This window comes from Pyrgilauda ruficollis, unplaced genomic scaffold, assembly GCF_017590135.1.
Source record: "Pyrgilauda ruficollis isolate IOZ18807 unplaced genomic scaffold, ASM1759013v1 scaffold45, whole genome shotgun sequence".
NCBI classification, from domain to species: Eukaryota; Metazoa; Chordata; class Aves; order Passeriformes; family Passeridae; genus Pyrgilauda; species Pyrgilauda ruficollis.
In genome coordinates this window covers 4,590,641-4,604,901 of record NW_024526044.1, presented here as the reverse complement: position 1 = coordinate 4,604,901, position 14,261 = coordinate 4,590,641, and the positions used below count along the sequence as shown (strand labels likewise).

Genomic DNA, 14,261 nt, shown 5'->3' with positions numbered 1-14,261 from the left:
TTTCTTAAAAACAATATGACCTCATTTGTAAAGCAATATTCATGCTAAACTAGTCAGCTGTTAAATATACCCAGCACTGTGCATTATGATGAAGCTAAACCAGAATTTCAATTATTTTCTGGACACATTTAAAATTATAATACTTTACTGGGTTAGTGTTATAGTTCATCCAAATTACTCACAAAGTATCATATCAATCTCTTGCAAGTGCTTATTGCTTACATCTCTGGGAAGTTGGTGGAAGATGCTGCTGGGGGTAATGACCTTCATGCTGCCTTAGTGCTCTGATGGTGATGTGGCTATAAGTGCAGGCAAGCCTAATGGTCAAAAGTCAATGTTTTCTGGCCTTCTTATTTGTCACCAAAGAAGCAGAGTGTTCATTTGGACCACCACATGCAGCAGGGTGTTCCTGGAAGGAAGATAAAGAGGGAAATCAGCCACTTGATGATCTGTGTATTCTTCCTTTAACACTGTGATCCTGGCAAGGGAAAAAAAATCACACTTCAAAATTATTTGCAGTTTTTTATTGCCTGGAATGCAAGATCAAAACAAAGCAGGCAAATGAGGAAGACAGATTTCATTTCACTCCCACTTTCTACTTATGTACCTTATCTAAAGGGATGTTGAGAGAGAAATGATGCTGCAGCATTTAACCAGCTCTGAGTAACCAGCACGGATTTATGAGTATTCCTGGCAAGTCTGGCTTAAAGCAGATCTTACTGGAGCTGCACTGGGACTGAATATCCAAAAGCAAAATCCAAAGGCCCACTGGTCTTTAGACAAATGTTATAGTAGTATGATTTTAAAACTTATTAAATATTATTAAAATAAAAATATTAAATATTATTAAAACTAATATTGATATTTTCTAAAATCATCTCTGATAGAAGGTGCTGGGCAATGCTTTATTGCAAGGGGCTTGTCTTTATGCAGCATCTTCAGCTGGGCAGGAATTCTGAGCTTTAATAAAACATGGGAGAAGCGCTGCTGGCTCCATCTCTAACCATCACTGGCTCACCACATTGAGTCCTCAGGAAACTCTGGATTTGCTGTAATACTTACTGCTCTTACCCAAAATGGACAAATCTTTAGGAACTCTCTTGAAATGGGTCTTCATTTCTCTATGAGCCTGAGTACTGTGTTGGATTTAGCCAAGCTGGTCTGTTTTGAGTTGGACTGGCCGAGATATAATCAGCCTTTCCACAGCAGTAATCTGATAATTTGTCTCTCCATCGTACTATTGATCAGTTATGAACAGAAACAGCCATCTCCCACCTAAACAGCCAAACCCAGCTGTGTGAAGGGCTGGTTCTGCAAGCTCTTTGACACTGAGAAGAGCAGTGAAAAGGCACACGATTCTGTGGATCTGTTTTTAGAATAAACCTGGTGCTTTCAGGGCTGGATTCTCCTCTCTGCCCAAGAGCCTCTCCAGGGGAAGTGCTGGTCGTTGATCTCTCAGGGTTTATTGTGTGTCCTGTGTCCTCCTCCACCTGCTCCAAGCCAGGCCCAGCTCTTTTCCAGGAGAATGTGCTGTCCATGAGATAAGCCATGGATTCAATAGAAACAAAGATTTATTATTTTTTTGGGATAACAAGCAAGTGTCCATAAACATAATCCTCATCTTCTTTCTATTTATAATTGTAGTTAATATAAATGTACTTCATTACTGGAGAGCAGTCTTCACGGCCATACAATAGCAAACAAATTCTTCAGAAGCATCTTTAATTATTCATTTGGCTGCACTATATTTTATGCTACTTTTCATAAATGTTAATCTTTATTATTGCCCTACCAGGAAAAAAAAGAAAGGAGGAAAGAAATACCTGTTATTAAATGACCTATCAGGCTGACATGGATAAATGTTGGTAGCTATTTAATTGTTTCCCATCTGCAGTTTTATACAGTTTCTATCAAACTGAAGGGTAATTTTTTTAGTAGCTGCTTATTTTAAATGTACAAAACCCTTGTGTGTAATTCCATTAGCTGCCCTACAGCATTGCAATCTACAGTTTCCCTGAGGCTGTTGTGAAATATTGATGAAATCCTTGCTTTTGTGGCTTCCTCTGATACACTAAACATTTGTCTGATGTTAGTTGAACTTGAATGGATCTGTTCAGAGTTATATCAGTAGTGACTTCAAAGGCTGTAAGGCTGTTACAGTTTTTTTTACAAACTGAAGTTTCAAAGCCTTACCATGTGGTACTTTAAAAAAACAAAGTTCATATCAAATGAACCAAAGTGTTAGCAATACACTGGTAAGACTCATTACAATTTCAATTTCTATAGATATATATTTTTTTGTGATTCTGATTGGTAGCTCAAGACATTGAAAGAAATTTAGATTGGTACTTAGGGCAACCCAGGATAATGAAAAAGGGAAAACATAATTTGAAACTTGGATTTTAAATGAAGTAATCTATAAATTTACAAAGCCACTCTGCTGTTTTCCACAACAATAAATAGGACAAGAGAAAACAGAAGAAAGGCAAAGGGAGACAAAAGTTTCAGACTTCTCTTTTCATCAGCAAAGTGATTTACAGTGGTGCAATTAAAGTCACTAATGAAGAAAACATATTTGCTGCTACTGTATGCCTTGAATTTTTCAGGCCGTGTTGCATCTTGGAGAGCAGCCTTTGTGCCTGCTCCTGGAACTGAGTGGAGCTCCCAGTGATGGCCTGGGGACGTGTGGCTGGGTGACAAACTTTACCTGGGCTGTGTGGCTGTGTGACAAACCTCACCTGGGGGGTGTGGCTGGGTGACAAACCTCACCTGGGGGGTGTGGCTGTGTGATAAACCTCATCTGGGGACATGTGGCTGTGTGACAAACCTCACCTGGGGACATGTGGCTGTGTGACACCTGCCCCAAACCTCACCTGGGCTGTGTGGCTGTGTGACAAACCTCACCTGGGGACATGTGGCTGTGTGACAAACCTCACCTAGGGGTGTGTGGCTGTGTGACAGTTGCCCCAAATCTCACCTGCTGAGGCCAGGACGGGAGTGTGGTGTGAGGGAGGGAGCTGGGGTGGTTGGGGCAAGGGGAGGTTGGGCTCTTTGCAGTCACAGCACTCTTTAGGAGCATTTTAGTTGGTAATACAATCTGGGGGTCACCAAACACCATCAGCTGGTTGTAAAAATGACATTGTCAGTTCCAGGAATTTGTAGAAAATAACAAACATTTTTAATGAGATGCAAATGATTCACTGACACTCAGAGCCCTTGTGTGAGGAACTGGAGCTCCTGTCTCCAACCATGGTGGAATCCTTTCCTGCAGCAGCCAGGACCTGGCATGGAATGGATTCAAACTGACTGCAAGGATGCCTTGCTGCTTTTTATTCAATAACTGCCTATGCAAACAATGTTATCCTTAAGGAAAATTATTCAAGAAACACCTCCACAATAATTCCTTCCCTCCTCTGCCCTCAGCTCAGCAGCTCACATCAGCTCACCTCTCTTTTTGCTTGTGTTGTTTTTTTTTCTGCTCTATTATTGTTTTTGAGTTTATGGGTCACTCACAAGCAGTTCCCTCCAGCCACTGATCATTTGGCTCATAACTGTGCAGGATGAAGTGTAAAGGACATAATCTGTTCTGGTTTTGCTGCTAAGAGCCCTCTGAAACTCAGGGGTATTTTGCCTTCTTAACCAGTAGGAAATTGGATATTTAATAGAAAACTTTATAATACAACTCTAATTAAAGAACAACAGAATGAAAGCCCCAAATTGCTTCATTTCAGCATTGTATATAAATAATAGTTATGGCTTCATGGAATTGCCTTTGTGTGTTAGAATTCAGTCAGTGTGGAAGCCACTCTTTTCCTTGCTGCTGCAGAAGCTGCTCCTGTCCTCCTGCAGTGGATGGTGGTGGGTGTTCCTTCTCCTACTCTGCAAGAGGCAGGAATTCATGCCTTGGTATCAGCTGCTGTAACTACTTGAAAAATTAATTTCTAGGGAAGAAAAAAAAAAAACCTCAAAGGAATATTGGGAAAAATCCCTCCTTTGAGGTGTCAAGTTGTTTTGGACACAAAATTCATCACCATGGTGGTGATCCACGCTGAGCCACTGCAAACTGAGAGTGGGTGTGATGGTAAATAGTAACAGCAACAAACGCTGCAAGAAATGCCACATTATCCAAATTAATGAACTGGCCTCCCAGCAAAGAGGCAGCTGAGCATCTTCAGCCTTTTCTGAGGATGCCCAAAAACCTTCCTCAGGCTGCAGCTGGCTTTGGAACTAAAACTCAGAACCAGGACTTTCAGGCCAGGTGACAGAGATGTCCCTTTGTCCCTTCCATCCATCATTCAGAGCCAGGTGCTCTCTGGGCCACATTCAGGAATCTTTCCCTGTGTTTTCTTTCCACCTAGGAGAACTTAATAGGAAGTTATTTCCATGGTATGGAAATTTTAAACAAAGCCTTAAAAACTCTGAAATTCTACAATTTACTCCTTTATGACAAATTTCTTATTTTGAGAGTTCTTTCCATGGAATTCCATTGTTTTTCTAAAGTGTGCTATTTGTTTTAATCCCATTAAATTCCAAAATGTCTTTGATAAAGAGTTATGCAATGGAGTAGGGAACTATTTTTCCCCCCAGCTGCAAATTTCTCTCTTCAGTTGATTTTCAGATGGCATGAAACTGTAGCTCTGAACTCTTACAAAGAGCCAGGTTAAGATTTGTCTGTGGGTGCTTAATGCAGTTCGACATCTTGGAGAAGGAGGAATGAGAAGTGGTCATTATCCATTATCTGCTTGGAACCTTTCAGAGAAAGAAACAGCTTCTGCCAAACACAAAAAGATGTTTGAGCTGAGGCCAGACAAGGAGGAAACAAGATCACCTTCCAGCACTGTGAGATTGCTTTCCTGATGATGTTGTTTCAAGGAAAACTGGAATATGTATGGCTGAAGAAGTGCAGGTGGTGCCATGGGTTTTACAGGGTTTAGCAGAGTTGTTCTGGACAATGATTCACTGTCCCTTCTCTTGGCAGAAAATAAATTTTCCAGTCTTGGAAAGAAACATGTATATATATGCATATGTATTTTAATAAATGTTTCTCTACATGGAAAAAGAGCAAATTTGAGTAAAAATAGTATCCACTGGTGGAAAAGTTAACAGTGAGAATGAAGGCTTTTGACAAAAAGCTGTATTGACACTCCACAGTTCAGGTCAGGAGTGGTGGATAATGTGGTGCCACCCCCAGGGCAGTCCTGGATGTCAGGGCTGGATTCACCCTCCTGGGAGCCTGGCTTGGTGCTGTCTGCAGGGAAAGGTCCCAGCTCCAAGGCCATGGGCGTGGGTTTAGACCCAGTTTTTGCAGGTGTGTTAACTGGACCTGGTTTATTTTAGCTCCTCTGTAGAAATATTCCAGAAATAGCTAAGAAAATGTCCTTTTTGAGGAATAAAGAACCAGCTGTTTATTGCAGCTCATCTTAGAGAAGCAGGTTTCTGAGGTTGCCATGAATCCAATCACAAAGACACAGAGAGAAATTAAGAAACCAAATAATTTGGAATTATATTTGTGATTATTATCCATATAATAACATTATCCTTATTGATGTCATGATTTTGACATACCCTGTTTTGAGGTCAATCAGCACTAAACCAAAGACTGATTTCCATTTAGGAAGCCAAAAAATTGCTTCCATTCAATGCTTTGAAGCTCCTGAGTTTTGTCAATTCTTAATGACAGTGACATTTCAGTCTCCCACTTCTTCAGGACTGCACTTTTCCCGTCTTACATCTGCCTGGGCCAGTTTAATTTTGGTGGGGAAAATTCTCATCTAGGAAAGGGAAGAAGCATTCATCCAGTTACTGAGTTTGAATTTCTTTCATATTATTTCTTCCCTGTAACACAGTTACACATGAGGATCTCAGAGGTTTGGAATGTCAGAATAAGCCTGGGGGAGAACTGGTGGGAAGAGAACAGGTCACTCAACAATTTATTACATGGACATCAGTGCGACGTGCAAAATTTATGCTACTTATTACAGACTCTGCATTTAAAGCATGTGGGTGTACAGATATAAGACACTCTTTACTTCTAAAATAAATAATGCAAAGTCCACTTAAATTAATGTTATTTCTGTTAACCAGCTACATCCCTTCATGTCCAATGAAATCTTACTAAAAAGCCCTGTTGGAAGAACACGAGCGTCTCTTGTACCTGAGGTTGTCTTGCAGAACTGGTCTCCACTGTCCTTAAAATGCCCACAGCAATTTAAATCATTTACATAAACAGAAATGCTTTTACAGGGAGGACACTGAAATGTGTTTTTAAAGCTGCCCAAACCCCTAAACCATTAAAACAGATGTGACTGATGGTTTTGTGAAATTTTGATGGTGCTTTCTGCACAGAGTCACAGAATCCAGTGCCACTTTCCACTCTCCCAGGCTGCTCCAAGCCCCATCCAGCCTGGCCTTGGGCACTTCCAGGGATCCAGGGGCAGCCACAGCTGCTCTGGGCACCTGAGCCAGGGCATCCCCTCTCTGACAGGGAAGAAATTCTTCCCTATATCTAATCTAAACCTCCTGTCTGTTAGTTTGAAGCCATTCCTCCTTGTCTGTCACTACAGTTCCTGATGGAAAATCCCTCTCTGGCTTCCCTGTAGACCCTTTGGAGATACTGGAACTAGTTATTTCTCCCACTTTCATGAGATTGTGTCAGTATCTTACACAGCCACCAAAAAAAAAAGATTCCTCAGCACAAGTTACTCTTCTGTAAAGGTTATAGTAAACATGTCAATGCCTAATTAAGCAGCAAATTTTATCCATATTGTGGGGGATGTGCAGCTGTCTGGTACTTCTGCTTTTCCTAGAGAAGGACTAAGGATCTTGTGAGGAATAAATTGCTGTATGTACCTTCCAAAGGAAACTTAACTCCTGGTGAAAAATGGGTTAATGGCACTCAAGAATTGGTGCTGGAATGAAGAATCCAATTTGCAGTGACCCAGAGCTATGGGACTGCTCTTTGTCGTGTGTTTTGTCTGATTCCCTCCTTGGATCCCCTCCTTGTTTTTGTTGTGTGGTGTGCCTGGCACTGGTACACATCCTGGAGAGGGGTCGTGTCTTACAGGGTCACTGCTCCTCACCTGGGGACCTTTGCCACCTCCATGTCCCTGCCTTCTCCAGCTCTAACCCTGTGTGACCTGTGCAGTTCCTAAATTCATGGCAAGCTCGTGGAAAAGATGACACATGGATTTCTTACTCCCATCACACAGAGAGCCATCATTTCACTCTTCTTGTGCTGCACCTTCATCCAGGGAATGGTTCCTCTGGTTCTGGTTCATCTCTTTGTTCTGATGGCAAACGTGTGGGAAGGGGTCAGATCATGCAGATAGACTGGAGAATGAGGGCTTTGTCCAGATGGTCACCTGAAACATGGGACACTTCCCTCTGGATTTGCTAGAAGGATGTCTTTGGGGCAGGAGTACCAAATTCAAAGTGAGCCAGGTTCTTAAAGAGCCACAAAACGAATTTCAGATAACGGGAAGGAATTGGATTCTGAATAAATATACTCTTCCAGAATCAAAGACTTAATTTGCCAAATAAAATCCTTCTGGATTTGTTCTACTTTTCCAGTTAAACAATTAACTTCAGTCTACCTTTGTCAAATCTTCTGTAACTTCTAAGGGTCCTTGTCCTAAAATTTATGGATTTTACTGAAGCACAATTTGTTTTTATGGTACACAGTACATTACTTTTATAAACAAAAGGATTTCACTTATGCCTATTAACACTTTCAAATACTGTATTTTGACATATAAATTATTTGTGTACATCCTAAAGTGCATTTTTAGGTGATCAAGTGGCAAAAGGCTACTGTACCTAGATGATGCTCTGAACCAGTAAGATTATGGCACTTATTTTTCTTCTCTTCCTTGCAGATTCAACCCCTTCTCTCACTGAGGCTAAAAACAATTTCATAGAATTGAAGCTTTTAGTATAAACTTTAAATTCTTACATATGAATTTTCCAACTGTCCCATTACAGGACAGTTAGAATTATACTCCCATGACAGGAAAATTATTAACTCGGGATCTCTGGCAGTTATAAAGAATTATGATCATCTGCCAACAAAATGCAGCAACCTTCACAAAAAAAGAGACATCATTTGGCTTTTTTCACTTCCAGAACTAACAGAAAATATAGTTATAGATTAAAACAAAATCCAGTAAAGAAAATACATAGTGAAAGCAGAAAACTGGAACTGTAACATTCTCCTTTAACAGGTTATTTCATATATTGACATTACATTTCAGGTTATGTCCAAGAGGAAGATTTAAAGGAAGAGGAAGATATAAAGGAGGAGGAAGAAGATGACGATGACAACAACTCCACTGCTCAGCTGCAGAGCAGCAATGACACTGGCACGGATGAGGAGCACGAAGTGGGTCCTGAGCAGAAAGGGAACTTTAGTTTCCAGAATTCCCCTGTCAGTCACATATCCAACCAGGATGTGGAGAACGAATCACTACTGAGTGACGGTAGTGACCATGTGGCAGATATCAAAAACATCTGCTCCAGGGAGCCCCAGGACCCCAAAAGCAGCGCCCACCCCAAAGCCCAGAGCGAAGCACACGATTGCATGGATAAAATGACAGCAGTCTATGCCAACATCCTGTCGGACTCTTACTGGACAGGCTTGGGGCTGGGTTTCAAGTTGTCCAACTCTGAAAAGAGGAGTTGCGACAACAGGAACGGAGGGAACAAAGCTGATTTCGATTGGCACCAAGACGCACTGTCCAAAAGCTTGCAGCAGAATTTACCTTCCAGGCCTGTCTCCAAGCCCAACCTGTTCAGCTCGGTGCAGCTCTACAGGCAGAGCAGCAAAATGTGCGGGACTGTGTTCACGGGCGCCAGCCGGTTCCGCTGCCGGCAGTGCAGCGCTGCCTACGACACCTTGGTAGAGCTCACGGTCCACATGAACGAGACAGGCCACTACCAGGATGACAACCACAAAAAGGACAAGCACAGACCTACCAGCTACTCCAAGCCCCGGAAAAGGGCGTTCCAGGACATGGACAAGGAAGATGCACAAAAAGTTCTGAAGTGTATGTTCTGTGGTGACTCTTTTGATTCCCTTCAAGATCTGAGTGTTCATATGATAAAAACAAAACATTACCAAAAAGTGCCTTTGAAGGAGCCGGTACCAACCATTTCTTCAAAAATGGTCACTCCAGCCAAGAAACGTGTGTTTGATGTGAACAGGCCTTGCTCCCCTGACTCCACGACAGGGTCTTTCTCAGACACCTTCTCTCCTCAGAAGAACGCAAACCTGCAGCTCTCCTCCAACAACCGCTACGGGTACCAGAACGGGGCCAGCTACACCTGGCAGTTCGAGGCCTGCAAATCCCAGATTTTGAAGTGCATGGAATGTGGAAGCTCCCATGATACCTTGCAGCAGCTCACAACCCACATGATGGTCACTGGCCATTTCTTGAAAGTCACAAGTTCAGCTTCAAAGAAAGGAAAGCAACTTGTTCTGGATCCTTTAGCTGTGGAAAAAATGCAATCGCTGTCTGAAGCACCAGCCAGTGACAGCCCCGTTTCAAAATCAACCAGTAAATCTTCTGCAGAATGCATAGGTCCTGCCTCTGAACTTAAAAAAGAAAGTAAAAAAGATAAAGCTGATGATGCAAACAAAGATGAGAAAGCAATGAAAACTGAGGAGTACGAAGACACTCTTCAGAAACCCCTGGATCCCACAATGAAATACCAGTACCTCCGAGAAGAAGATTTAGAAGATGGTTCAAAGGGTGGTGGGGACATTTTAAAGTCCTTGGAGAACACTGTTACGACAGCCATCAATAAAGCTCAGAATGGAGCCCCCAGCTGGAGTGCGTATCCCAGCATCCATGCAGCTTACCAGCTCTCCGAGGGAGCCAAGCCATCCTTGCCTGTGGGATCCCAGGTGCTCCAAATCAGGCCAACCATGACCAACAAATTGAGGCCCATAGCGCCCAAGTGGAAGGTGATGCCTCTGGTCCCTATCTCAGCAAACGTGAGCCATTGCACTCAAGTGAAGAAGGAGGCTGAGGACAAGGAGGAGGTACAAAAGGACTATGCTAAGGAGGGTGTCCAGGCTGAGCCGGCCTTGCTCAGCCAGAGCGAGAGGGAACCTCTCCTCAAAGCTGAAGCCTCTGTGGAGCCAAAAAAGACAGAACCGTGTCCCTTGAAAGAAGAAGACAAAATTAAAGAGGACAGTGGGAAAGAAAAGCCAGTCCTCAAGGAGCCACCAGCAGCTTCTCTCAGTAACGGTTGCGCTGCTGCCAACCATTCCTCGGAGCTGCCCTGTGTGAACCCCCTGAGCGCGCTGCAGTCCGTCCTGAACAATCACCTGGGCAAAGCCACTGAGCCTCTACAGCCTCAATCCAACTGCAGCCCCAGCTCTAGCACAATTTCCATGTTCCATAAACCCAACCTAAACATGATGGAGAAGCCAGTTTTATCTCCAGCTCCAACCCCACCAAAGCCTGCAAGTGTATCCAGGCACTATTTGTTTGAAAACAATGATCAGCCTATTGACTTGACCAAATCCAAAGGCAAGAAAGCTGAGTCAGCTCAAGCACAATCTTGTACTTCTCCACCTCAAAAGCACGCTCTGTCTGACATCGCCGACATGGTCAAAGTTCTTCCCAAAGCTACCACACCAAAACCTGCTGCATCCTCAAGGATCCCGTCCATGAAGTTGGAAATAGATGTCCGACGCTTCGAGGACGTCTCCACGGAAGTCTCCACTCTGCATAAAAGGAAGGGCAGGCAGTCAAACTGGAACCCTCAGCATCTGCTCATTTTGCAAGCTCAGTTTGCTTCCAGCCTCTTCCAGACATCTGAAGGTAAATATTTATTATCAGATCTAGGCCCACAAGAGCGCATGCAGATTTCCAAATTCACTGGACTGTCGATGACCACCATCAGCCACTGGTTGGCAAATGTCAAGTATCAACTTAGGAAAACCGGAGGAACAAAGTTTTTGAAAAACATGGACAAAGGACATCCAGTCTTTTATTGCAGCGACTGTGCATCTCAGTTCCGAACCCCCTCTACTTACATTAGCCACTTAGAATCCCACCTAGGTTTCCAAATGAAAGACATGAACAGGCTGGCTGTGGAGCAGCAAACCAAGGTAGAGCAAGAAATCTCCAGAGTTTCAGTTCAAAGATCTCCTGAAACAATAGCTGGAGAAGAGGACACAGACTCTAAGTTCAAATGTAAGTTGTGCTGTCGGACATTTGCGAGCAAACATGCAGTAAAACTTCATCTAAGCAAAACACACAGCAAGTCACCAGAACACCATTCACAATTTGTAGCAGAAGTGGATGAAGAATAACTCTTAAGGTATGCATGCTCTATAGTGAGTTTTCATTTCAGCATTTCCAGGAGGCTCCGTCAGGCTCCGTGCTTTGGTAAAAGTAGGAAAACAGTATAAAATGCATCGTGTATGCTGCGCCGCTCCTCCCTCGCATGCACACATCCATTTTATAACGTTTTCAGGAAGAGAGCTTGGTCAATGCAAACCCACACTGCCCTAGAGAGAAATGTTGCTGCTTGTTATTTGCAAAATAGCTGTTTGCCCATTTCTCTTTTGTTCCTAAGAATAAATCATTTCACATCCACTGCACTTCGGTGTGGAATGCGAGAACTAAGTGCTACTCTTTGCAGTGAGAATGGAAAAAAGCAGATAAAGAGCACTGAAACACAAAAGGTTATTACCTCACTCAGTGCTAGCATGCCAATAAATCTGGTTTGGATGAGGAAAAAGAAGAAAGTTCAAAAGTCAAATTAGCAAAATCTCAATTATTCCAAGTTTCTCTTAATCTCAAACACAGCCTCGAGAATCTACAAATAAGTCTGAAAAGTTCCTATGTAGAAGTTCAGTTATTCTTCTGTTGATATTTGGATGTTCAGTTTTGTAAAATATTTTAATATTTTACACTTACTTAAACACTTGCTACTGTGAGTGGCCTTTTTTGTCACATCATTTTAACCTCTCTCTCCATCATTCCTTTTTTAATCCTTAAGATGTTTGATTATATTTTGCTTCGTGTTGGTGGAAGTCAATCCATAAACATCACTGACTTCAGTGCAAGTTCTCGTATAACCTGGGGGAGTTACTGCTTAATTGAGATTTTTTACAAGCTTAATATTTCCAAGACCTGTTAGTAGGATACTGCTGCGTTAGTGTTGCTATTTTTTTGCTGCAAGATACACCAGTTGCCACAACCAATGTTTATAACATGTAATGTAATATTCAGATGCCACACCATTTTTGCATTTTTAATTTTACTTGATTCACAAACTTGAATATTCTTGATTGAAATAAATATGCAGAACATCAACTAAAAGTCCAAATAGAAGTTTTTTGTTCTAACCAGTTTTTTTTCCAGGACGGCTCTGTTTAGTCGTTCCCAGCAATTCCTCCAGCAGACTCAGGCTCTGCTTATGTTCACAGAACATCCATGTGCAGATCCAGGTTTTCTCCAAGGTGTTCATTACTTGAATAACATTCAGAAAATGAATTTGTCAGATGGTGAAAATTAAAGATGTGCTGTGGATTGTCAATGATGCCACCTGGCTTTGTGGCCATCCTCTGGCTGATTGAGAGAACGGGGCTCAGTCCCCATTTGGGGGAAGATTTCCCCTTTGTTTGCTGCAAATATTCATGTTTTAGGAAACACTTTCTGCTGCCAAAACCAGTACGAGGGCTCTGCGTCGCTTAAGCTCCATTAAAAATGCTACTTTTGAATAATTTAAACCACTGATCAAGGGGTTACTTTGGGCTGGTGCTGTAAGCTATTGCCATGGAGTATAATGTCAGCGTTCAAGTGCAGTAAGATTTAAGTTTTGCATACATCTTGTACATGCTGTCTGCATTGGAGCAGATTTATGCTTCCTGCATATTTTAGCCAGCAAAATTCTATCTCACTCCTAAGGAGTTTGTTTTTTAAATAGGGCTAATACCCTAAAGTATCTATTTGGGCACTTTGACCCAACATTAGAATGTTGCCTGTTTACCTGGCCACTCCAAATCAACACCCCTGAGAGACTGGGTAGGGATAAACATCCCATACTTTGTTTCCTTCCCCACCATTTAATAATTATTAAGACTCTGCCATTCATAGTTTTCACACAAGAGATATCAGAGCAAACCAATAATTTGGGGACTATCAAACAAAAGCTATCTGCCAGATATATTAATACAACAGTTATTTTGGCACATTCATGGCTTAATGTGTGACAAATGTTTCAGATTTGGTCTTGAAAGCACTGTGTTATTACTCAGAGGCAAACCAAACACCCACCTTTGTAAACACGTTACTGTTGCTGAGGATTGGAGGAACAAATACAAAAGGGGAGAAAAAAAAATCTCCAAGGGGAAAAAAAAGTGGTTTCTGCATTGTAATAACCTGCACAGAGACATATTATTCAGGTGATGTGTAACTACATAAATAAGGGACTGTCCTTCCTGCCTCTGGATGCCGAGAAATTGCTGTCCTCGTAATACTCATCCATTTCTAATTTATATCAAGATGCAGGTTGTATCTTACCTTTGAAAAAATATATTTAAATTGCAATGACAGAGTGATAGCACTGTTATCTGGAGCTATAATTTCAGTTGGTATGCATGATAGCACAAATTGTCTGAAATGATGGGGTATTTGGGATGGCATTGTAAAGATTTTATTACAGTTTCGGAGCCGAAAGCCTCCCTGAAGTTCTGACGAGGTTGGGAGTGGGGAGGCCTGAGTTTATTCATATGGATTCTTCAGAAATCTGCAAGGAGACTAAATCAAATAACAGGGATTTTCAGAGTTTACTTACTCTTACCATGTTATTTTTAAGATCCAGTACATATTTGAATAATAACAGAGGGGAGCAGAGTATTTAGAAAGGAGAAATATAAAGCTGAGATCCTGAAAACACACACATGCATTTGTGTTTTCTTCTTGCAGGCAATATTGCAGTGAAATAGGCATAAAAATAGAGAATATAGATTGAAATAAATGGAAATAAAACAGTGGAAAGAGTACTTGAAGTATAGAAATACATAAAGTACTTTATATTTCAATGGCATTTACTAGTAGACGTTATATTGTCAAATGTTAGCTATCATTAAAAATATAAATGAATAATCTGGGTTAGTACTGTAGAAAAATGTGTTATGGGTATGGATTTATTTTTAAGACCTCTGTGAGGCTGTTTATAAGAAATTTGCTATAAATTCTTCTTAAATGTAAAAAGATACATATATCTCCTTTATAGTCATCTTT

At 41.6% G+C, this 14,261-nt stretch overlaps 1 protein-coding gene across 3 annotated transcripts in view; it reads left to right on the top strand.

The window, feature by feature from the left end:
• The window catches only part of TSHZ2 (teashirt zinc finger homeobox 2), a 210,657-nt gene that overhangs the window by 120,019 nt on the left and 76,377 nt on the right, over window positions 1-14,261 (top strand). Inside the window, exon 2 of one of the 3 annotated variants that reach the window (XM_041478436.1) lies at window positions 8,250-11,201. In XM_041478436.1, coding sequence (XP_041334370.1) covers window positions 8,250-11,201 — 2,952 coding nt within the window. Of the gene's footprint in view, window positions 1-8,249; window positions 12,330-14,261 lie in introns of those variants that run through there. The other 2 variants (XM_041478435.1, XM_041478434.1) reach the window with 2 other exon arrangements.